The sequence below is a fragment of the Phoxinus phoxinus genome, assembly GCF_949152265.1.
Source record: "Phoxinus phoxinus genome assembly, chromosome: 19".
Lineage (NCBI taxonomy): Eukaryota > Metazoa > Chordata > Actinopteri > Cypriniformes > Leuciscidae > Phoxinus > Phoxinus phoxinus.
This window is the reverse complement of record NC_136894.1, coordinates 8562892-8587498: the sequence shown is the minus strand read 5'-3', so window position 1 is coordinate 8587498 and position 24607 is coordinate 8562892. Positions and strand designations below refer to the sequence as shown.

The 24607-nt window shown below is 36.6% G+C and overlaps 1 protein-coding gene across 1 annotated transcript; it reads right to left on the bottom strand.

The window, feature by feature from the left end:
• Positions 1 to 16558: 16558 nt before the first annotated feature.
• On the bottom strand, positions 16559 to 23425 carry cibar1 (CBY1 interacting BAR domain containing 1). Its single transcript, XM_079591271.1, has 9 exons — positions 23239 to 23425; positions 22423 to 22657; positions 22275 to 22343; positions 21943 to 22044; positions 21364 to 21384; positions 19825 to 19929; positions 19223 to 19336; positions 18316 to 18435; positions 16559 to 17093 (listed from the first exon to the last, which is right to left on the bottom strand). The coding sequence occupies exons 1-9, from the start codon at positions 23265 to 23267 to the stop codon at positions 16986 to 16988; spliced, it is 903 nt and encodes a 300-aa protein (XP_079447397.1). The 5' UTR covers positions 23268 to 23425; the 3' UTR covers positions 16559 to 16985.
• Positions 23426 to 24607: the final 1182 nt, after the last annotated feature.

Sequence of the window (24607 nt, the reverse complement as noted above, 5' to 3'; positions counted from 1 at the left end):
CATACTTTTAATGTATTTCTAACAAGTGCACTATAAGTACATTGGTAATAAATATATGCTTAAATACACTTTTAAAAAAATATGCTAAAAACAAGCATACTTTTAATGTATTTCTAACAAGTGCACTATAAGTACATTGGTAATAAATATATGCTTAAATACACTTAAGAAATATGCTGAAAACATGCATACTTTTAATATATTTCTAACAAGTGTGTAACCCACCCAATTAATTGAGGCTGTGTTTTCATGTATTTTCATGTATGATTTTTTCTTGCCTAATGCATGAAATGTTCAGACATATGTTTTATTATAATTTATTTCATTTATTATTTTGTTTTTGCTGAGGGCCGAAACCATAGACAGTATATAAAGGCCGAAACTAAGAATTGCGTCGATGGGTGCTGACGTCACATTCGCGCCAGCTCGTTGAACAGAGAGAGATGTGAGCCACATGTGTGGCTATCGTTTATCTTATCCATCGTCGTCAATATTCTTCTGATTTGATGTCTGAACTGTTTTATTGCATTAGGTAAGTCACAATTGTTTCATATTTTCATAAATAATGTTAAGTTTGTGTTTGTTCATATAAGAAAATGTGGATGGTTCACGCTGTTCGTAATCGAGTATAAACTGGGCAATACAACACATGTAAAGTGTGTATGCTGTATTAGTATACTTGTTAAACCTGTTTACAAATTTATGTTATGGGAATATTGTATTAAGTTTAAAAGTTATGAATGTTATATGCATTTCGTGATGGGTGCTGACGTCATTCGCGCCAGCTCATTGATGAACAGAGAGATGTGAGCCACATGTGTGGCTATCGTTTATCTTATCCATCGTCGTCAATATTTTTCTGATTTGATGTCTGAACTGTTTTATTGCATTAGTTGGCTTGTTTCAACGCTCCGTGGACGTGTTGGATTCGCGCAGTGAGGGAGAAACGCGCTGGATTCCGATGTGGAAGAAGAATTGAGTCATCTTGGCGACTCTTTCATGAGGAAAAAGATTCGATTTGTTCATCGTTCATCCCTGCAAAGTCTGTAGGCATTCACCTTCAAACGAACTGAATTGAACTGAGTCGATTACATTTCCATCAAATTTAACTGAGTCAATTACACTTCTATCCAAATGAACTGAACTGAGTCATATTCGCACGAACTGAACTGAGTCCATCACACTGAATTGAGTCAATTGCATTGCACTCAGACTTCATCACACTTACAAGGTTGAATTTTATTTTTTTATTTTCATTTTATTTGATTGTCATTGATGGTATAGATATCTCATGTGATGTGTACGAAGTGATGCGTGCCTATGAAGTGAACAGCGAAGTGAGATTTCAGTGAATACAGTTACTGTTCAGTGAACTGATTGTTTCATTCATTAATTTCATTATTATTCATTCATATTTCATATTTTATTTCATTCCTTTGGTTCAATAATTTGTATTTTATTTTATTTATCTGTCTAGTTAGGATTTTAGACACCAGTTAGTTTAAATAAGTGCAGACACATTATATTTTTTTTAAATATTTTTTTTAATGCAAGGTGTGACACCCCGAACCCGGGACTTCATATACTTTAAGTTGTGATTATAAGTATTTGGTGAGCTCAGACCCTAAGTAGATATGTTTCCTCCTTTTATTTTATGGTGTTATCCTATTAATGGGTTACAAGTGCACTATAAGTACATTTGTAAAAAATATATGCTTAAATACACTTTTTAATGTGCATTTGTTATTGAAGACAAAGTGTGCTATTTGTAGTATTTGGATTAAGCCAAAGGTATTACGGAGAATATCATTTTTACTCAAACATAATAGACCTGTATATTGCTCGTAATGATTTTGTAATGTACTTGTAACACAGATAAAGTACACTTTTTATTATCACTAATCAAGTATGTAACTAGTCCCTACACAGGCATATACTTAAAGTATACTAAGTATACTTGAAGTTGTTCCAATTTAGCACACAAAAGTACACTAAATACACTTAAAGTTATGCTTTACTACAATTTAAATAATACTAAAATATACTTAGTACAAAATTAGTTGTTTCAAAATAGCACACTTAAAGTTAACTAATCCTTAACACACTTGAAGTATACTAATAATTAGTGTTGCTGCAAGTATACTTATTATATATTTTTAATACATTTATGGTATATGTCTTGTATGTTTCGAAGACACTTGTAATTAATTTGTAATGTACTTGTAACACAAATAAAGTACACTTTAATACACTAATCAAGTATGTAACTAGTCCCTACACAGGCATATACTTAAAGTATACTAAATATACTTAAAGTTGTTCCAATTTAGTACACAAAAGTACACTAAATACATTTAAAGTTATGCTTTACTACAACTTAATTACTACTAAAATATACTTAGTACAAAATTAGTTGTTTCAAAATAGCACACTTTAAGTTAACTAATCATTAATACACTTGAAGTATACTAATAATTAGTCTGGCTTCAAGTATACTTAACATATTTTTTTTTCACCAGGGTATATTCAGATAGAAAACTGTCATTTTAAATTGTGATAATATTTCATATCAAAAAATGTATCAAATAAATGCAGCTTTGGTGTGCATAAGAGACGTCCTTCAAAAACATACAAAAATCTTACCATCCCTTGACTTAGTAGTGTATATTTTATGTATTGATTTTATATGTAACAACCACAACTTTTCCAATTAGTTAGAAGTTCCAATTAATAGAAGTTAATTAATTAAATTAAAGCATGTTACACAAATAGACAACATTCTTTGTATGCCCTTATAAAGGTAAAAAGCACTGGAATGTTTTTTCCAGGGGGCAAATATTGCCCCTTAAAGGGATAGTTCACTTTTAAATGAAAATTATGTCATCATAAACACACCGTCAAGTTGTTTCAAACCTGTATGAATTCCTTTCTTCTGCTGAACACACAGTTAACTGGTCCCATTGACTTCCATAGTAGGAAAAAAATATATACTATGGAAGTCAATGGTAACTGTTTGGTTACTGACATTCTTCAAAATAACTTCCTTTGTGTTCAGCAGAAGAAGGAAAATCATACAGGTTTGAAACAACTTGAGGGTGAGTAAATGATGACAGAATTTTCATTTTAAAGTGACCTTTACACATTCCTTCCTAACGCTGGAACAGCGTCAAGAGTTTCCCAGCAGACCCTGGTGTCAAGTGTAATTTTAGTGAAAACTTGTTAACATCAGTTCTAAAGTGCATTTAGCCCAGCAGCACTTACTCAACTCGAGTAAAAAAAAAAAAGAAGTGCCCCTGTCAGCTTTGTTCAGAGGTGTGCAGGGGTTACGCAACCGCTGTTTCCATAAACGTGGACTCGTGAGAGCTCTGTTCAGGGTCAGTGACTGGTTCGTACATGTCGTTGAGGTAGTGTGGATTAAGTGAGTGCTGAGAGGAAGGTGTTATGTTAGCATGGAGGCGGAGGTAATTAAGAGAAGGAAACGTGCATTATTAATGCTCATGAGTTATAATAATAGACTGCAGCGTGATCTGTCGTGCCCACCACCTCGGGTAGTTGGCATGTTGATGTCCCCGCTGTTGTTCCCTGGACCTGTCAGAACTCTCACTCGCCAAATCGAGAGCTCTCGAGCTCGGCTGAGTCGTGATACGCTCGGGACAAGGCTGTGCATGCCATATGAGGAATAAAGACCAAAACCAGCCGTATTTGCTTTGTCTGTCGTCCCCGAAAGCCGATGATGAGATTAGTTTTACTATAAACAGGATGACGAAAGCTTTCCAACGGCTCTTGCTGACACCAAAAACAAACTCATTATGTAAATTGCCTCTCTGACTGCAACACGCTCACTACAGAGTGCCAAATTTCCCACAATGAGGGAAATGATATGAAATGAGGCTGTGAATTATATCTTCATGGGAATTGAACGAGCCGGGACAAAGGCGAGCACAGCCCTATATGGATAATGAGACTCCATCTCTCCATTACTGAGGAATAAAACAAACTAGATTGAATATCAGCTGCTGTGCAGTCCAAAGAATTGGCATACCGTATGCGCAGTCTGGAGATGGGATGAGGCCTGCGTGTTTTTGAACACACTGTACTTGATAGATGGGAACAGAGAAAAACTCGTCACGAGTGTCTGTGCGCCAACCCATGCATAGTTTAGCAAGTTACTGAACTTACTATAAACTCCATATTTCTATGGCGTTCTTGATGATGAATCAATATGCCATGGCAATTACTTTTGCGAGTTCAAGGCCTTTTATGAACATCTCACTCACAGTGTTCTTATTATTATATCCACAGTAAGCAAACAGTGATGTCTCAGTGTCATGATGGGTCATTCTGGGTTCAGGAGTTAACTGTGTAGACATTCCTCAGGTTTTGTCTTCACACTCAGTCGGTTCCCACCTCACACAAAAGCTCTTAACACAGTCCAGATGCCTTTGGAATACAGTCAGAGAAGGAAAATTATCCTCTTGGTTTTCAGGAGTAAATATTTTCATCAGTTTGGAAGGTAAATGGAAACAGCCGGAGCTGGCCGAGGAGGAGAGACATTCCCCTGCTGCTTCTTTGACACTTGCTTGGTGAGAGAAGAAGGCCATGCAACATGCCAGCTCCTGCAACGCTCGTGATGGAAGAAAGTGAGTAAACGTAATAGACCACCATGCTTGTGTCTTGGTCTGTCTGAGTAACAGCAAGCTTTTGGATCATATTCAACATGTAAAGATTTAATAGTTGTATGTTCTGCGTGAACTCTGTTATTTGACTTTCACTATTGATTTCACAAGAAAACTACAAATAGTGACGCTACTCAAGAGCTTGATGGCTCAGCTGTTTTATTCAGTGTGGACAGCTACTTTTTGTATAGCTTCCCATAGTGCAAAAAATAAAAAAAAATCTGGCCAAAATGTATTTATAATATATGCTAATGTGGTACATAGTGAAGCTCAATAAAACATATTGTTGTTGACACTGAAAATATATTCAAATCAGTAGCCTGCATTTAGGCTAAATGCAAATGTATAGCCTAGAGATCAAAATATCAACCATTTAAAATGACATTCTAAAATACACAGATCAGCCACAAGATTAGAACCGCCTGCATTGCAATACCTTGAACTTTTTGTCTTCCTCAAACAATTCCTGAAGAATTGTTAACCTGTGGCAGGCATTTTTTAAACACTATAAAGTATGTTCACTTTTATTCAAATGTGTTATGTTCATGTATTACAGACAACGAGTTTGTTTTTTGTTTTTTTACGTGAAATATGTAAATTTATTTTCTTGGTTTGATATGGAGGTTCAAATAGCTACATATTTTCAATATACTATAACCGAATATGAGCATGGTCATGTGTTCAGGACAGGACAGGACAAATTTGAAGAGGATCATATCAAAACAGGAGGAGTTCGTTAAAGTACGAGGAATGGCAAAAACTGCACAAAAATCAGAGACGAAATTCAAAATGGCAGACTTCCGGTTGTGTTTAGGGCATACGCTGCAAGATACTTTTTAGTAGGTACTGGGTCATTACATGTATGTACCGAATTTCGTCCACGTACGTGAAACGTAGCGACAGGGGCAATTAGTCTAAATATTTGTTTGCCCCACTTTTTGCCCTTTTGCCCCACCCAATTCTGAAACCCATATCAGATGTAAATTTCGCACCCGTGCCACCACCATCCGGCGACTTTAGGAAAACAGAGCACGGTGGGCAGTACGTAAATATAGGAGGATGTTAAAGTAATTTGTATTTGCCACACTTTCTGCTACCAGCAGGCGGCGCTATTGCTATAAACGAATACGAGAGCATGGTCACGTGTTTAGGACAGGACTCTTATCAAACATGTGAAGTTTTGGGCAGATTGGACATTGTATGCCTGAGTTACTGCAGGCTGTTTGTGGTTGCCTAGCAACATCGGAACTGCAAGCAACATTGATATAGAACTTTATCTGATGATGCCTATTTCACCCAGATGCTGAAATTGGGTTTGCACATCTACATTTGTCAGGCCGCCGAGGGCACATCTTTCAAAGAAAACTCAAGATCTTCGCAATTTAACGTCGCAAAGGCCTTATGATTACACTCACCAAATTTGAAGAGGATCAGATCAAAACTGTAGGAGGAGTTCGTCAAAGTACAACGTCTGGAAATTACAAAAACTGCACAAAATCTGAGAGGAAGTTCAAAATAGCTGACTTCCTGTTGTGTTTAGGGCTATGCTCCAATATACTTTTTTGTAGGTATTAGGTCATTATTATTATTCAGCATCATTGCTAAACATTATCTATTTGACATCTAGGTCATGTACAATAGTATCCAAGACCGATATTACCTATATTGGACATATTGAGCATCACAGTGAGTGGTGTCCTCTCCATGACCATCCATGCACAAAACACTCAAAAGTCCTGGAGATGGGTAGAAAACAGTGGATTGATTTCCTCCAGATGTCCTTGTACATCCTGTCCTACCCAAACAAACACTCAGCACAAAGGCAGACGGACACAAAGCAGGGATCCTCCATTGCACTGTGTATCTTCACAGTTCTCTTGTGTTCTTCAGGTCTGATGCCAAGCTCACCCAGTTACCGTCTATCTGTTATTAGAAATTTCCGGTTTGTGGGATATGTTTTTGCTCAAATGTATGGCCAAAAAATTATTTGGCTGAACGTAATTCAGTTGGACAGTGGACAGTGGTTCAGACATCAGATTTTTTTTTTGTCATTAAATTAAGCAGTGATACACTTTAAAATAAGACATGCCAAAGAAACCCAACTGAATCTCTTTCAGGTAGTAAGTAACAATAGTAGCACAAATGATTATCATACAAAATGTAGTGTAACAAAAAAATAAGAAACCATATGTGTGTATGGCGTTGGCACATGAAGCACAAGAAAGAGGGGACATTTGTTCAGTAATTGCTCATTGCTTATAGCAACATACAGCATTGTTTTTCATGTACAAAAAGCCTGTCCTCAAAAGTAGCAAAAGTAGCAAAAGCTCCACTCTTCACCACAACATAACAGAAACCTGTCTAAATCCCAACATAATAGATTTTTACTCTATTTAACATTAAACACTATCCAGTGTCAACCTTTTCTTCTTCTTCAAAAACACAAAATAACAATTTATTTCCACATTTACTCTCCTAATTCCATGCAAAACATTCTGGGAACTGGAAATCCCCTCCCCAGTTTCAGCCAAGGCAAAGATAATTACTAATGTAGTCCCAACGCATATGGTTTGGGCAAACTTTTATTTTGCAAATGTAAACTGACGAAATCTGAAAAAAGTTCTGATACAAGAATTGCGTTGAATCAGTTGAGCAAACAGAAAAAAATAATAATTGTGAGTGTGTGTTTACATTATTTGAATCATGTCAACTTACTTTGCAAGAGCTGATTGTCAACATTCTTAAAAATTGAAGTTTCTTTATAGGCATTAGTGGTTCCAGGAAGAACCGTTAACATCTATGGAACCTGTACATTGCACTAAAGGTTCTTTGTTTTGAAAAAAGATTCTTTGGATAATTAAAATGCTCTTCTTTTCTTTTAAGAACTGTTCACTGAACGGTTCTTTGGGTAAACAAAAATGGCTCTTCCATGCCATTGCTGTAAAACCTCTCTTTTTAAGAGTGTAAGAAGAGATTTTATGCTAATTTGCCATAACACCCCTTGTGGCTACAAATGGTTATCAGACTGCAACAATGTGTTACCGTTCCTACTTGACCTGCTCCAAGCGGGATTCGAACCGGCGTCTCCGGCATGGGAGGCAGGCACGCTAACAAGGATACTAAAGACCGCAGCCATTAATGTCAGACGCTAGCGCTCCTCTTAAGGCCAGGGGAGTGAGGTTTACACGCAAAGCTCTTAGTGGCCTACGTCCTTTACACTTACATCCCTAAACTTCACTCCCACCTGGGTCACGGCACCAAATGTAACCAGTCCTACTCTACCCGCTCCGAGTGGGATTTGAACTGGCATCTACGGAATGGGAGGCAGGCACGCTAACAAGGACGTTAAAGACCGCAGCCGCTAGCATTATTTGCTAGCATGCCTCTTGAGGCCAGGGGAGTGAGGTTTACATGCACGGCTCTTACTGGCCTACATCCATTACAGATGACCAACATCAAGTTAGCGCAGCTACATGCATCAGTGTTCATGTAATTGCATTAGATGATTTAAGCCGATAGCTAATTGGATGATACATCTTTGAATCTTTTATAACAATGAATTCTAATTGTTTTCAACAATTAGCTGAAAGTAGTTAAAGAGGCTGCACCAGCTGTTTTGCCTGAAGTTACTGTTTTTCCGGTACTGTCTGAATTGAACAAGTTTTAGCCTGCATTACAATTATTCATATAGCAGTAATAACACCGGAAAGAAAAATGGTTGCTATGCAATCGCTGTGGTATATTATCTCATCACGAATGTTTATGATCACGCAACAGTTGCTGCATCTCCACAATCAATCAACCACACGGGCCCACCGGAATATGAAGACATAATTATTAATGTTAAGGAGCTCTTTCATTTTAAATCATTAAAGTTCGAGATTTACGGTCTGTTGACAACACCCATGTTAGCTTTGAAGAAATGCCTCTGATGTGAAATAGCATTAGGCTGGTTGCATAGACAGTTACACATGAATATGAATGAAACTGCTTGTTACAACCTGAGATGCTCATTAAAAGGAAAAATTCCTCTGCTCGTTCACCCACCGAGTGTGTGGTCTGCTGCATTAATCACAGCGCCAGCTGAAAAGAACATTTTTACATTTCAAATTTGCCATTTTTCAAAGGCAGTTCTGTTTATGGGACGTTTTATTGAGTTCTGTCAGTAGGCTAGTCAGACAAAGGAAGGATGCAGCATGACTCAAAATTACAAATTAATGAGAGGAATTCCATCCTACACGGACTGCTTTGTCTCAGTAGGCCTTCAAAACATTGTTTCAAAAGATTTTTCAATAGAATAAATATGTTTGTCTCGGTACAAAAACCATATTCACATCCATGATGACCCAAGGACCATGCGGTTTTAATTCAGAATTCCACTGGGTCTTTATGGAAAGCTGCTCAATCAGATGGCCGCTTCTAAATAACTCTGCTGGACGATCAGAAAACACAGGATTCCCAGTAGTCAAAATTCTCTTTATCATTGGCCAACGACAATGACATCCCTCTGCCTTTGATAACAGAAAGGGGCACTTGTTTATATGAGTGTGTTTGCCCTCAGATATATTGACACAAACGTACCATTTCCTCTCTTTGCTCTGTTTCCCAGTGTTTGTTCTTAATAAAGAAGAGACCCGCTCTATGGAAAGGTCAGGTTTGCTTCTACTTCTTACACCAGCTGTTCCTGTTCTGTCTTTTGGCTGTGCTCAGAACAGATGATAATCCAGCCCCACGGGGCTTTCTGTGGGCTTCTTCCATCATTACATCCCATATCTGGCATATATGGAGTGAGGTCTAAGGCCTTGTTTACACCTGGTATTAAGATGCGCTTCGGTCGATCGGATCACAAGTGGATGACGCTAAATACAAGTGTAAACAGGGTCTAAAACGTTTTGAGCTTGTCCACTTTCAACCACTTCCAGAGGTAGTCGGAAACGCATTCGAACAGCCGCAAAAGATGACTACTCTCCGCCTACTGACCTAAACGCATAACATTATAGGAAGCACGCTAGCCAGACAGGATTTAAACTTTGTCGGCTAAAGACCCAAGATTGGTTTGAAGATGAAGAACATACTAAGCACAATTTTCTCTCACCATTCTTGATTTCACTTTGTGTGTTCGACAAGGTCTTGTGGTTGTCAGAGCAGAAACGAAAGATGCTTCTCTCCATATGTTTTTCCGTCATCTCCGGTCGTCTACTTGTGATCCGATCGACCAAAACACATCTTAATACCAGGTGTAAACCTAACCAGGTGTACTAACCCTACAGGGCCCAAAAGTCTGAGACCACCAGTGAAAATGTTTCTATCTTGGATTAATTTATGTATTTCCTTTTACTCTTAACAGTAACATTTTTGCAAAGAAGGCAATTCAATAACTTACTAATAACATTTTCAGTGCTATTAAAGTGAAATGACTGAACCTAAACAGCCTGATAATAATGCTCATGTAAAAAAAAAAAAAAAAAAAAAAAAAAAAAAGTTTTTTTTACATCTGAAGTCTTCAATTAAAACAAAACACTAACTCCAAACATAAAAATAAAATATGAATGTAAACATTATACAATTTATTAATTATAATTTGTATACATGTGTTTGGGGTCCCCACGGCTACAAAAATACAGTAAAAATAGTAATATTGTAAAATATTACTACAATTTAAAATAACTGTTTTGCATTGTGATATATTTTTAAATGTAATTTATTGACAAAGCTGAATTTTCTGCATCATTACTCCAGTCTTCAGTGTCACATGAATCTTCACAAATCATTCTAATTATGCTGATTTACTGCAACATTTCTTATTATTATCCATGTTGAAAATAGTTGTGCTTCTTTTTTTAAAACTGAAAACTTTGACTAATTTTTTCAGGATTCTTTGAAGAATAGAAAGAACAGCGTGTATTTAAAATAAAACATATTTTGTAACATTATAAATGTCTTTTTGAGACATTAAAAATGTCACATTTTTCAATTTAATGCACCCTTTCTGGATAAAAATATTACTGAACTTAAACTTTAGGCGTTATATTAAAAATGTGGTTTCAGAATATTAAACACCACTGTAAATGTCAGAGTAGAATAATATGTTGTTGTATTTTAAATAGTAAAAAAAAGAATATGCATCATTGTATTTAAATTGTTTACAGCTAATTATCCTGCATTGCAATTCCTTCCCGCTGGAATATTCTGTCTGACCCACAGTGCTTCTTATCTGCAGCCCTTAAAGGTGTTCTAGAGATTTTGGAATGTGTAAATTAACTCTGCAGGTCTTTACAAGCCATACAGTTACTCAATATGGCTTGTTGTCCACTCATAAACGCATTAATTCAAACAACAGATTGTGGGTGCTGACCTTTAGAAATTCTCATTCCACGTCTGAGATTATTCATGAAGAGACATTCCATAAATGGGAACGTGATTATGAATAATTAGCTCATAATGGGCACCGCGTGACTCATCGACAAACATAGGCTTCGTCTGTAATGGTTTTGTGTGCTACTTTTCTTTTGAAACCTTTATCAACACATTGCACAATAAGAATTTGAAACGAATTGTGCAGGAGTCAAGGAGATTAAAAGCGATGACACTAGTGGAAAAAAAAGCGGAGGCTCTGTATGAGGCCTCGCCCCCCTTCTCAGAAGGCTGCTATTTGCTCTGGGCAAATGGGCCAGTTGCACAACTGTTCTACCAATGCTGTTCAAACGGCTTCTCACAACAACCTGCTGTAAACAAAAGGCACAAAAGCAAGCAGTGCCGGTTTGCAAAATCCACCCCCCCTCCCACCTCGCAGGCCCTTCAAACAGACCCTTTTTGCCCCTTTCTGCCACACTTACACAAGACCTTTTCAACCCCAGCCACTCTCTGATGCAAATAATAGATTAGAGCTGCTGCCTATATGGAAACAGTTTAATTACGAAATAATGAAAGTTCAACGAAACCCATAGGCCACATTTGAACATACCATTGCCTTGCATCACACAAATCCATGAAATGTATAAGCTTTTCTTCTGTGGAATAGACTGGATATTGATGTATGTGGAAATATTCAATGGGTTTAATCTAGTTTTAGCTGTAATCCTCTCTTACTGTAACTCCTATCTAAAAACCGGTGGGGGTTTATGGGATTTGGGGGATACCGAAACCGTGTCCTCAAATGTACTCACCATCTTGTCAATCCAAATCCATTAGACTTTCTTTCTTACAGGATTGCTGTCAACAATATAAACAATACAATTTCACACAATATCAATATGAAAAATACTCAGAAGCAATACAAGCTTCACAAGTTATAATATCAATACTAGTGCTGTCTAATTGATTAATCATGATTAATCGAATCTAATATATATTAGAATTTTGAGTTGGATATGATTAATCGATTTGACAGCACTACAATATACTCATGAGCAACTTTAAAAAGATACTGTCTTAACTCGCCTTTTAAAAATATGGCAGCTTTAAGCCTCTTTCACCATTCCAAGTGTTTGGAGCATATATTGGCTGAGAGAAGCGTATAATGTGCAAACAGTCAGTAATAAAGGTGTCAGTTATGCAGTATTTTCTAAACGATATAAGAACTTTAAAATCCATCCTTTGGTGAACTGGCAACCAAACTGGCATTAAAACTGGTGTGCTCTTTCCATTTTAATTTCAATATAGGCTACTCTGGCCGTTGTATGTTGTATCACTTGTAGCTTAGCTATACAACCATTAGACAAGTCAGTATTCAGCATTACAATAATCCAAACGAGAAAAGATAAATGCATGAATTAGTTTTGCATTACTCAAAGATATAATTAATTTGCTATTGGGCCACTTAAGATTGCCAAGGGCTGGTTTGATTGATTGATTTGATATGACTTTATTGTTCACCAATGTGGAAGTTCTCATTTGGCTTCTCATAAAAAAACACAATTATACACATACTCAATATATCAATATAAAAGTTATTAACACAATAAATTGCTTATCCTTCATTTAATATTCTAATTGCCACGGGTATAAAGGAATGTTTATACACATTTCCACGCTATTTCGGGACCTTATACAGGAGTTAAGTGGGTGTGTGGAGTCAGATACAACCCTTTTTGTCTTCTGTGTATCGCCCGAAGATTTGCTGGTGTCCTATTATTTTTCCTGCAGTTCTCTCTATCCTCTGCACACTATAAAAATTCTGTTAAATTTATTCTGTTCAATTTACGGTAAAAAACTGGACGCTGTGGTTGCCAGAAATTAACCGCAAAAAAATATGGTAGCAACATTTTAGGTTTTACAGGTTTAAGTTAAATTTACAGTAAAAAACGTATTTTCATTATCTCATATAATGTCAATTTACCGATCTATTGAAGTACTCACCGAATATAGAAACTTTCTGTTAACCAACTAACAGTTTTTCACTGTAGTATTTACAGTCTTTTACCGTTAAAATCACAATAATTTTAATTAGGCTGTAAACCAGGCTGTAGGCCTGATATTTAACATTAAAATACTCTCAACATGGCTTCTGTATACCATTTCCAAAACGGATTGACTAACATCAAAACTCTTCCGTTTTGTCAAGCAGATCTGGCAACCCTGCCGTTCAGCTATAGCAATAACCATAAAAAAAAGTAATTTGTGTAAAAACAAGTGTGGATGTCCAACAACAAACAACCCTCCGCTGCGTTTCCTGTTTTGATCGTGAGCCGATTTAAGCTCGGGCATTGTGGCGACTGTAAGCATAAACAGAGGCACGTTCCTGTTGATGAGGCCACCTCGCAGCCAATGGAGAGGATGTTGTGCAATAAGCTAATTATCATGGGATCAAATAGTGGCTCCATGGAAACCTCTCCACTTTTTCCAAAACAAACCGCCGTGGCTGTCTCTCTCATCCCTTCCTTTGAAACGGCCACCGCTTGTTCGTCTGCCTGCTCTGTTTATTTCTGATGACACATGGCCCAGCAGGCCATGTATGGAGTTTGAGAAGCCGTATGTCACTTTGCTTGATAAGGAAATCTGGGCTTTTGCTCACATAGAGACAGCGAAATAGGACACTGCTTATCAAACAAATGGTCTTTTAACACTAGTTTAATTAGTTTAATGAAAGCGTAATGAAAACCCAATGAAGCCGTGTGAGAATGTAAACATTTCAGTGCAATATAAGACATTTTTCTTCAATGTCTCACCTGTAGAAATACACTGTTTCTTTGGATCCAGCACAAAGTTGGCACATCTGATGGAAACAGAGAAAATGTGCTGGGCTGACAACATGTGTGGTCATAAAGAGTTGGGACACATTCCTCTTTGTTGTATAAATCCTATGGGATTTTCCCAATTAGTGTGCTGTTCCCAGACATTAGTAAAACCACTGGCTCCTTACTGTGGGTAATGAATTCCTCTCATATCGCAGGCTATAGCTTAATCACGAAGCCAGTCTAGGTCTTCGCATGTCATATAAATCAAACAAGGAGGATTTATGCCCAGAAGGTCAAGACCAACGATGGGTCTACAGGGTTGAAAGGCCCCTGGGGTCTGGCGACAGGCGTCCTCGTGAGAATTTCCCCAAGCCCTTCACAGAAAAATACAAATAATGTCCTCACAGATCTGCCACTGATTCTGAGCTTCAAACTTTCTGAAGCGGTGTAGGTGTGTGTCACGTACTCTCCCAGACTCAGTTTCAGGTATCACTTTTAATCAACATTTTTGACTCATCTCCAAATTCAGTTCAGGGGGCGAAGCCACTCCCTATTTCTGAAACTATGGGTCTGGTGCTTTATGCTTCTCCAATGAATCAGAGCTAGATCCTAAAACATAGAGTACAATGCTGCAAGGAGACTAAACTTGCCGAATTTAACCTGTTGTATATTTGAACACCAATCATGGAATGTACATACATATTTCTACTAACCCAACCATGGACATTTGCATATACTCATTGCATAGCTGAGGGTCAGAGTCAGCAAAGACAGACGCCTGTTTTCTTTTCCGCCTGCTGTAAGCTTATGACCCCAAGGCATCTCTGGCAGATCGTATCATCCTAGACTCAGATAAGGACTTGCGCAATATTATATGTGGCAGCAGTATGCTTTTGAAGGTGGATGTCGAAACCATTAACAAAAACAAGCACGGGGTGACAGAACAAACCTGGAGTGCAGGTACTTCTACTCAGAACATTAACCAGTTTTTTGCTTTCATTAGAACTTTTGATGAAGAGAATATTAATGAGATTTGTCATAAAAGAATCGCAAGGTAATTCTTGGTAAATTACCTCAGCTTTGGACATGTTGCAACTTTTACTCGATTCATAACGCAAATTCCAAAGAATTTTGAATGGGGAAAAGGCAATCATTTGCATTTACTTTCTAGGAATTCAGAAAAAAGACAACAAATGACATAGTTGGAATAAAAAGAGCAGTCTGAGAAGAAACCAAAAAAAAGCCACATGACTTATTTTCTAAGTTATAATAATTCCACATGACCCAAGACCTCGGGTCACTCTCAGAGGGAAACACATGTGAAGAGCTCGTCCAACTGTGATATTAAAGTCAGCATGAAATTAAAATTCACCCTCTATAAATCCACGTTATAATAATAATAATAAATTTTATTCATAATGCACTTTTCTTATACCCAAAGAGCTACAACAACGTTATTGCTCCTATTGCAAATGATTCGTCTATTCATGTGCTTTATTTTTCACTTTTTACAATTTTTTTAAAAACATTTTTAATAATAATAATCAACTATCATAACTCAATCTTCCGGTGAAACATTACGGCAGAATAGATCTGTCGCTAATTCCGCTTCATTGTGACTTGTATGTACATTTCAGCTACATCAGAATTTGACCCAACTTTAATAATATAAGAAATATTTGAGATTATTTTTAAAGAAACAAATATTTTCTAAAACATTTGTTAAAAAACAATTGTTTTCCCTCAAAACGCATTTTACTCTTATTTATTTCCTGTTTTTATTCTTTAATTATAAAAAATATATATTTAGATTTGGTCACTTATTTGGTTCAACTATATACTATGTCATGGATGTATCATAGAGAGATAAACAATGTTATAAAAAAAAAAGACACATCAGACATATTTCAGTGGTGCAGTAATTCAGAGATGATGCACGTCAAAAACACATCACTGCAGAGGTCACAGAGGGTTTTAGAGTGACAGCCAAATGTCTGCATCTGCTTGACGGATGGAGAGATGTATATGCTGGGGAACATGTAGCCAGAGCCTGCAGCACCTCTCTCTCTCTCTCTGTGACTCATGCGGTAGTTATGCTCTTTTTTTTTTACAAACCGCTGCGAAGCAACCATCGTGTTAATATTCAGTACAGTCAGGCGCTACAACGCACACAAACACACACTAGTTCCCATTACGGCCTCTATAAAGGATGAGTCAGGCGGACGAGAAGGGAACCCTTTCCTCGGATCCTGTCATCCTCAATGCCACTGAATGAATGGCTGCGTTGTGCATCTGTCACGAAACGCCACGTATCCGCACACATGGAGACAAAAACCTGCTACGACCATTCATTTCTCAGTCCAAAGGTGCAGCCAATTCAAATTCATGAAATCTTTATAAATGCTAAACACCTGGAATATCTTGTATAGATAAAATCACATTTGTTTGTGATAAACAGTGCACGTCCGCATTTTCAGTGGCCCCGATACACAAATTTCCTAAACTTATTGATGCGTCTTAACACTTCTTCTCCTGTTATTGCTATAGTCATAAGTATACCAGTAGTACTGGTTACTGTTTCTGACTCATTCATGACTGACATGAAAGCTATGAGACACAATGATGCCAAACACAGGGCGGGTCAAGTTTCAGGGGTTCATTATTGTTTCTGTGTATAACATACACATACACAGTCAGTCTTTCGGTATGTACGTTCAGTAAACAGAACAAATGCACACTCAGACATTTGAGATCATGAAATGGCCTATTATGCAAAAGAAAGAGCCAGCTTTATTGGTGCACCAACATTCTCTAAGGCACATTCTAACCAAATATCATGTCGATCACCGGAACAGCTTGGCACTTTGTACACAAAAAAAACATGATGGGACATTTAAAAGGATTAAAAAATGAATGTGTTGTTCAGTATATAATTTCATAGTATATGATTTACAAGAAAGCAAACATATAACCATGCACTCACCTTTAACTAACATAGCTCAACTATCATTTCATTACATTATAGTTGGCGATACAAATGAATCTCCATTTAAAACACTCTTAAATACAGGTCAGGAATGTCATTGTCTGGATATGCTGTTGATATTAGTCAAAGTGGCAATTCAATTTTATTTTAATGCTCATCATCAGTCACTTCCTCTAAATCATCCTCATCTTCGTCATCCTCTTCCTCATCTTCTTCATCATCATCCCTTTTCCTCTGTCTGCTAGATGTTCTTGACTACAAAGAAGAAAAATCTTTCAATCGTAGTTTTGGGGATTTTAATGCAACTCACATAAAAATATGATTTTTCCAAGAAATATGCTATTAAGACAGAAAATCTTGGAAAATCTTATTCCTGAAGTAAAAGCATTTTAAGCTGTTTTACGTTGTGTATCATTTTTGGGTACCTGTATTGAAGTGGAAGTTTTCTTTGAATAAATGCATTCATATTATCTATATAATTAACAATTGAAGTAATTTTAACTGTAATATAGAGCTGCACGATTCTGTATAAATTGAGAAGCACATTTTTGTTTAAAACAGAGATCATGATTCTCTCATGACTCTGAATAGACAACTTAAAATAACATGTAATTTAATAAAGGTTCTGACAAAATGTTAATGGCTACAGCCTATTAAAAAAAATATTGAATTCATTTGAATTGAATTCAGTTTGATTGAATGATTCAATGACTCATAAATACATCACGTGTTTCAAATACATCACTGGATGAATCATGAGTCTCTTGAATAAATGATTCAATGACAAAAAAATTTTTTTACAGTCACTTGTTGCCACCTACTGATGTACAGTAACCAATTAGGCTGATAAAATGGTATAATATCACAAACAAAACAAAGCAACTTGAATTATTCTGTCAACACGTTAACTCAAACTCTCCTGCCACATCTTTAAAGGTCACATGACCATAAACGTTAAAATTACTTCCTCGAAGTGACCATCGCATATACCCTTTGCTAACGGACTAGTGGAAGGGCCTTTCGTGAAGGGATTCAGGTGTTCACTTTCGTTTGGAAGTTGGAACACACCTTATAATTGATACAATGTTTATTTGAAGCGTCAAGTTACTTTCAAAAGGTGATTTACTTCTGATCGCTACTGTAGACATCAGTGTTTATATCCAAACTATAAAATGTTATCCCAGCATTTCTGTAATCATTCGAATGTAACAAAAGTAATGATACTGTGTGGTTGAAAAGACTGTAAAGCTGTTTCATACCTATACATGACACCTGCTCTCTGTGGTTCAGTGGCAGCGCCAACCCATATTTGAATTTTCTGCTGTGATCATACTTGTCAAAGGTTTAATACATATAGCCGTGTCGTTGTCATTTAGGAATAAGTAGTGTGGGTGTATGAATTTTTGTCAACACTTGACCTATTAATACTAATACTTTCTATTGTAAATGTATATATAAGATATGGGGAAGCACTTACCTGCATTGTTCCTGATTTACTCATTGATGTACCAGTTCGGTTCAGGGATAGTTTAGAATTGGCACGAACTATTTCTAATCGTGACTGGTAATCAGGGGGGTGCAGTGAATTTCTAAATACCTGTCAAGACATAAAAAAAAGGGTAGACTGTAGACTGCTCTTCATATGGACCACAAATAGCCTAATGCCATCTCACTCACCCGCCACATAATAACAATAATGAGAACAGTCGAGCTCAAACAAGAATATATTAATAAGAGAAATAAGTCAACACATACTAATACCACACACTGTCTTGTAGCAACAGAGTAATTTAGTAATTTAGACTGGGGAAAAACATTTACACACTCCTGGTGTCCTGGTGAGGGTGTGCCGACAAACATTGTCACCTCAACTTTATTAACTGCAGTTAAATATTACATCATTTATGACCCATCTCTATATGCTTTAGTTGTGTCTTCATAAAACTGTCACCATGTACCAATATATAACTATAACAAGTTTCCACATACAATTACAGGCAAAGTTCAGACAAGAACAAGGAAATATTCCCCTTAAAAAAATCCCTTATGAAATAATATTCATGTGATACTCTCGTCTCATCGGCAAGTCAAGGAAATATTAACAAACTCAGTCTTGAGCATAAAATTAGTTATGGCACGCCAAACTATGAAGTCATAAATAAATGCATTAGCCACACTGCGAACATTCCACAGCTGACTGAACCTCAGCTTCCTTTATGTATCAGGTTTGGAGGGGGCCTTATACCCCAGCAACTAGAGCTTTCATCATTATGACAGCAGAGGGATCTCAGGAGGGGAAAGAGCATAATTCGATTAGACATTAAGACAGACAAGCTCAAACCAGCAGGACCACCAGAGCAGCGGTGCTGGTGTAGAGCGCTCACCTCAAGGTCTCCTTCTTCATCTACATTCTGGATGTCCTGGTAAGCAGATGTGTAAATTTCCAACGCCTTGGCATGGAACGCCATCTCCACCGTCACAAATTCACCCAAAATTTTCTGCATTGGAAACATATACTCATTTTTCTGAAGTAGCACTGGAAGATTTGATGTATAGAAACGTCACTGTTATTCAATATAAATTATATTTATAAATAATATACACAATTGTTCAAAAGTTTGGGTTCGGTAATATTTTATAAAATTTTTGAAAGAAATCTCTAAATCTTGCCAAGGCTGAATATATTTAATCAAAAATTAAGTAAAACGATTAATATTCTGAATTAACATTACAATTTAAAATAATAATAAAGAGTTCAAAAGCTCAGCATTTATTTGATTAAATAGAAATATTTTGTAACATTATAAATGTATTTACTGACACTTTTGATTAATTTAATGCGTCTTTGCTGAATAAAAGTATTTATTTCTTTATTTAAAAAAAAAAAAAAAAAAAACGAACCCCAAACTTATGAATGCTAGTGTACTTAAATGTGGGTTTCATTTTCCTGAGATTTTTAAAGAAATAAGCGTGCAGTCTGAAGGACCTTAATATCACGAATCTTCTGCTTTTCAAAGTCATCTATTGTCTCCTCCAGCTGGCGAGTCGTGCGCGTGGCATCCATTGTGGCTCTCTGAAGTTCACTCTCAGCCTTTCGTCACACAACCGACAATAAAACGTAAAGCACAAAGTGTTCCAAACAGCAGACATAAATTATGTGAGTCTATCAGCTTACTGAGATGATTTGAACTAGCACAATGAGAAGTTTCACATCAAGTTAAGTATGTGCCAAGACTTTTAGTTATACAAAGATGCTGCAGTAAGTAAGTCTTTTTTTATTAAAGAGCCAATCGCCAATTGGTAAACTACTTTGGTATGTGTGACATTTTAGAACCAGGCTGAATTGAACCTACTTGGTTATAATTAGGCTAAATAAAAGTAGTTTTAAAATGATATTACAGTGTGTTGCACACAAGACCCACCTGTGACTGAGAAAGGCTGTTAAGGAATTATCTGTAATTCTGTGGTGTACAACAAATATCTTTATATGGCATTAAAATGTCAAGAGTAAAGGTCCTTGCACACTGAGTCCGAAATTCGCGTCCGAATTTTTTGCACGTAAAAAAATAAATACAACCTCACATTGTGTCAATCAATCACATTGTATCCGTAGCAAGCATTCTGAGAGATGTTTTGACAATTCAGAGCCACCGAATGACGAATACGAAAAAACGCATACGAAAATTTCGGACTCAGTGTGCAAGGACCGTCGATTCATGTTAATTAATAAAGTTGTATTAAAATCTATATTAAAAAACGAACACATTTCATTAAACCCCCAAAACCTGTATACAAATATTCTATTAAATTAAATTCAAGCTTATTTACATAATGCTTACAATAAGTATTGTTTCAAAGCAGCTTACATGAAGCAGCCAGAGATAAGTGTATCAAAGTAATATAAGTAATATACAGCTATACTATAGCATGCTATGTGGTTAGATAACTGCATGTATTCAGTTTAGCAAACACAACTAACATGTTAGGCAGCAATTACAACTTGGGCTCGTAATTATTACAATACAATGATACTATTGCAATATTAAAGGCGCAGTAAGCGATTTCTGAGAAATACTATTGCTATTTGAAATCAAGCCAAACAAACACACCACTCCCTTTCATTGCTCCACCCCCAAAATGCACGAACACACAATGCAAGAGTGCATGTCTCTTTATCATAGCTGAAGTGAAATAAAATAATGCTTTCGCAAAAATAAAGTGAAGATGACGAATGACTGACTAGGAAGAACAAAAAATGAACACACAAGAGTAAACAAGAAAGTGTTTGTTGTTAATCGCCAGCAGCACACTAGCTCCAGACAAACAATGACCCTCAAAACTGTCCTGTTACTATAACTACCACCACAACAACAGCATATCTTAGTTCTGTGAAACATATCAAAACCAATGTTACTCACATATGTTTTCATATATTGTTTTTACACAGCTTTTCTAATATTAACGCGGGTCTTAAAGCTCTTGGCTGATCACAACCATTTTTCCACCCCAGTGATATTCCTCTGACCTTTTCATTTTTGTAATGTCTCTCAGCCATCTCTCTTTCTAGTCTTTCTTTATATCTCCCTCTTGCTCACTCTCTCTCCTCCCCCATCATGAGTTGACACGCCCCCTTCTGCTGATTGGCTACAAGTGTGTTTTGACGCTCAGTCCAATCCACTTTCAACAGCGTTTCTCAGAAATAACTTACTGCAGCTCTAAAATAATATCTGAAAGTTTTGTGTGTCGATCCAAAATATGCAGCGCTAAATGCAGGCATTTTGAATCATACAGAATTAAACTTAAAATGTAGGCTATACTTTGTAACTTGCAGATAGGCCAAAGACCCCCAAGTCTACCTCAGTATTAACTTAAAATGTCACTTCATTTACTTATCTGACACAATAATGTCTTAACATATCTTTACTTTGGGGCTTTCTAAGCAAATATTTTGTATGTAATTAAATCTATTATTTTTTTATTGATTATTTATTAATATACAGGGTAATTTGACTAATAACTGTTGACATCTGTACTACTCTTCCAGTTCACAGCTATGTAGTTCCAGTGAAAGAATAAATAATAACATGTAGGATTGTAAGGATACAATGATCTGTCTGTCCGACGGGTTTCTCTGCCTCATTCTTTCAAGCTGCTGCATCTGCTTGGACTCTCTGTTCCTTGCCGTCTGCGTCTGCTTCAGGTCCTCCTGTACATAAGTTGGATAAAATCACAAAAGGTTGGTAAGAACAGAGCGTCCTAGTTCTTAGGTTTTGACCTGTGACAACAGTCACTGTACATCATGCTCACTCAGAATGTGATGCAATGCTGCCCTCATGAGATCACTGAAATAAGGTCATTTTTATATTTTTTTAACTATAAAGTATGCACCCATTTACTTCCACTCCATCACTGAGGGGCTTATGAAGAAAACCTTACCCTTTTTGTTTTCACAATATTCCCATATGCTTTCAAAGGCTCTATAACTTTCACTTCCAGCCTCTCCACCTGTGAACAATAGTACGTGTTTGCATATTAGTAGGAAACACATATATGCTAAAGTATGTTTTCGTGGTTTTAAACACACCTCTGCTTGCCGGTAGTCCTGAATCTTGGCCAGTTGATCTGCAAAATTCTTCAATCCACATTTTAGGTTTGGTGTCTCTGTATCAGCATAAAGACCGACTTCTTTGACCAGGAGGTCGGCTTTGTCCCGCAGTCGTGCAGACTTACGGACGTAAGCAGCAAACAGTTGGCATAGATCTCCAAAGTGCTTCTCTACATTGGTGATGTTGTCCTGAATCTGCTTGGTCTGGATGTCTCTGTAATGTGCAACATAGAAAAATTAAGATAATCTGACTGAGGAAATTTTGTTAGGATAAACCTGTAGACTATAGGGGGTTTTCCCTTCATCGACATGTTAAAAGGGTTATAAGATTTACTCTGCAAGAGAGCAAATGTCCGCAAGACTATTAGTGTGGTTAATAAACCAGAGATAACGTTACAGTCTCTTCAAGCAAGCTGTTTTTTTTTGTAGTATCCTGCTTACATCTAAAACAAAATCACAGCAGCTTTTATCAGGTTAAAAAAATTATAATACAAAACTAAAAAGTCATGTCTTTATAATACTCTTTAAGTTATGACGTCATATATAACATTTAAAATATATTGTATCTTCGAAATGTGCAAACATGCCAAACTGTAAAAAAAAATTCATTTCGGTTACACAGAAAAAGATGCAGTTCTTGTTTTAATATATTGATACAAGTTGTGCTTTTGCAGTTATATAGTTATTTACACAATAAAGCCCGCTAGCAAATGGACTAACGTTACAGCTTGTATCATTTAGCTTAGCTGGCTAGTTAGCTTCCCAAACGTCATAACAAATCTGGACAACTTTTACCTCGCTCTTGCATCAGGAGTGCGGCTCATGATGACTCGAAACCAATATCGATTTATTCATTAAAGATATAACCTCAAGCGAAAAGAACCATTACGTATTTAAAATGCTAAAAGGAGTGTTGTGCTAATGCTTATGCTGCAGCAGGAAATCTGGATGAACGCCGTGCCGTTACCATGGAGCTAAAAGTTACCATGCGCCCTCTACTGGTAAACAAAACAAAATAATAATAACTTCATATTTAAAATAAATACAAAATAAAATACAAAAATTGTCCTGCAAATGGTTCCACTTCCAACAAAAAAAGCTGTTTAAGAATTTAAATTAGCAGACTTTTATATTTGATTCATAATAATTTTTTTAATATTCACTTATATGAGGACTGATTGGTCAAGAGCATACATCCAATAATGTGACAATATTAAAGGGATAGTTCACCCAACTATTTTTTAATTCTGTTATCTCTCTCAAGTTGCTTCAAACCTATACGTTTCTTTCTTTTGCTAAACACAAAAGAAGGTATTTTGAAGAATGTTTGGTAATCAAACAGTTGATGGTAGCCATTGACTTCCCAAAAAAAAAGTAAATATACTAGCCTATGGAAGTCAATGGGTACCGTCAACTGTCTGGTTACCAACATTCTTCAAAATATCTTCTTTTGTGTTCAGCAGAAGAAAAAAATTCATACAGGTTTCGGGAACACTATGAGGGTGCGTAAATGATGGGTGTAGCCTATCCATTTAATTCTCTTTCATTTTTTGAGACTATAAGATTAAAACTCTAATAAGTTTTCTGTAAAACATGATTATTAACCCATAAGATGGCATTTTCCTCTCCTTACATTTTTAATGTAGCTATTGCCCTCTGTGAATTAATTTGACCATCATGCCAGCAGCGAAAGCACAAAATCATCTGCTGGATTTCCTTTCTTTTTTACTATGAATAAAGCAATTTGACTTTAATTCCCCTCTTAACAGACACATATGGCATACTTTAGCGATTTTATTGGGTTTGTAACATTGCCAAAAGCAGGCTTCATGATCATTGAAAGTAATGGGAATTCATTGTGATGTGCTCATGAATGTCACCAGCTGCTGTGTCTGCGCCTCTGTGGAGAATGTCCAAAAACCTTCATTATCATGCTTAATCATCCATGGAATTGATCCCACTGTAACAGATTGCTTGTGTAAAACACGTCGCATTTAGCTGTGTGCACTGTGCATTCCACTGTGAGTCCTATTTAAGAAACCTAAAGTCTTAAAGGGATAGTTCACCCAAAAAAATCATTTACTCACCCTTTTGTTGTTCCAAATGTAAAACTCATCCATATGAATGGGTTTAGTCCAAATTTTCTGAAGAGACTCGATCGCTT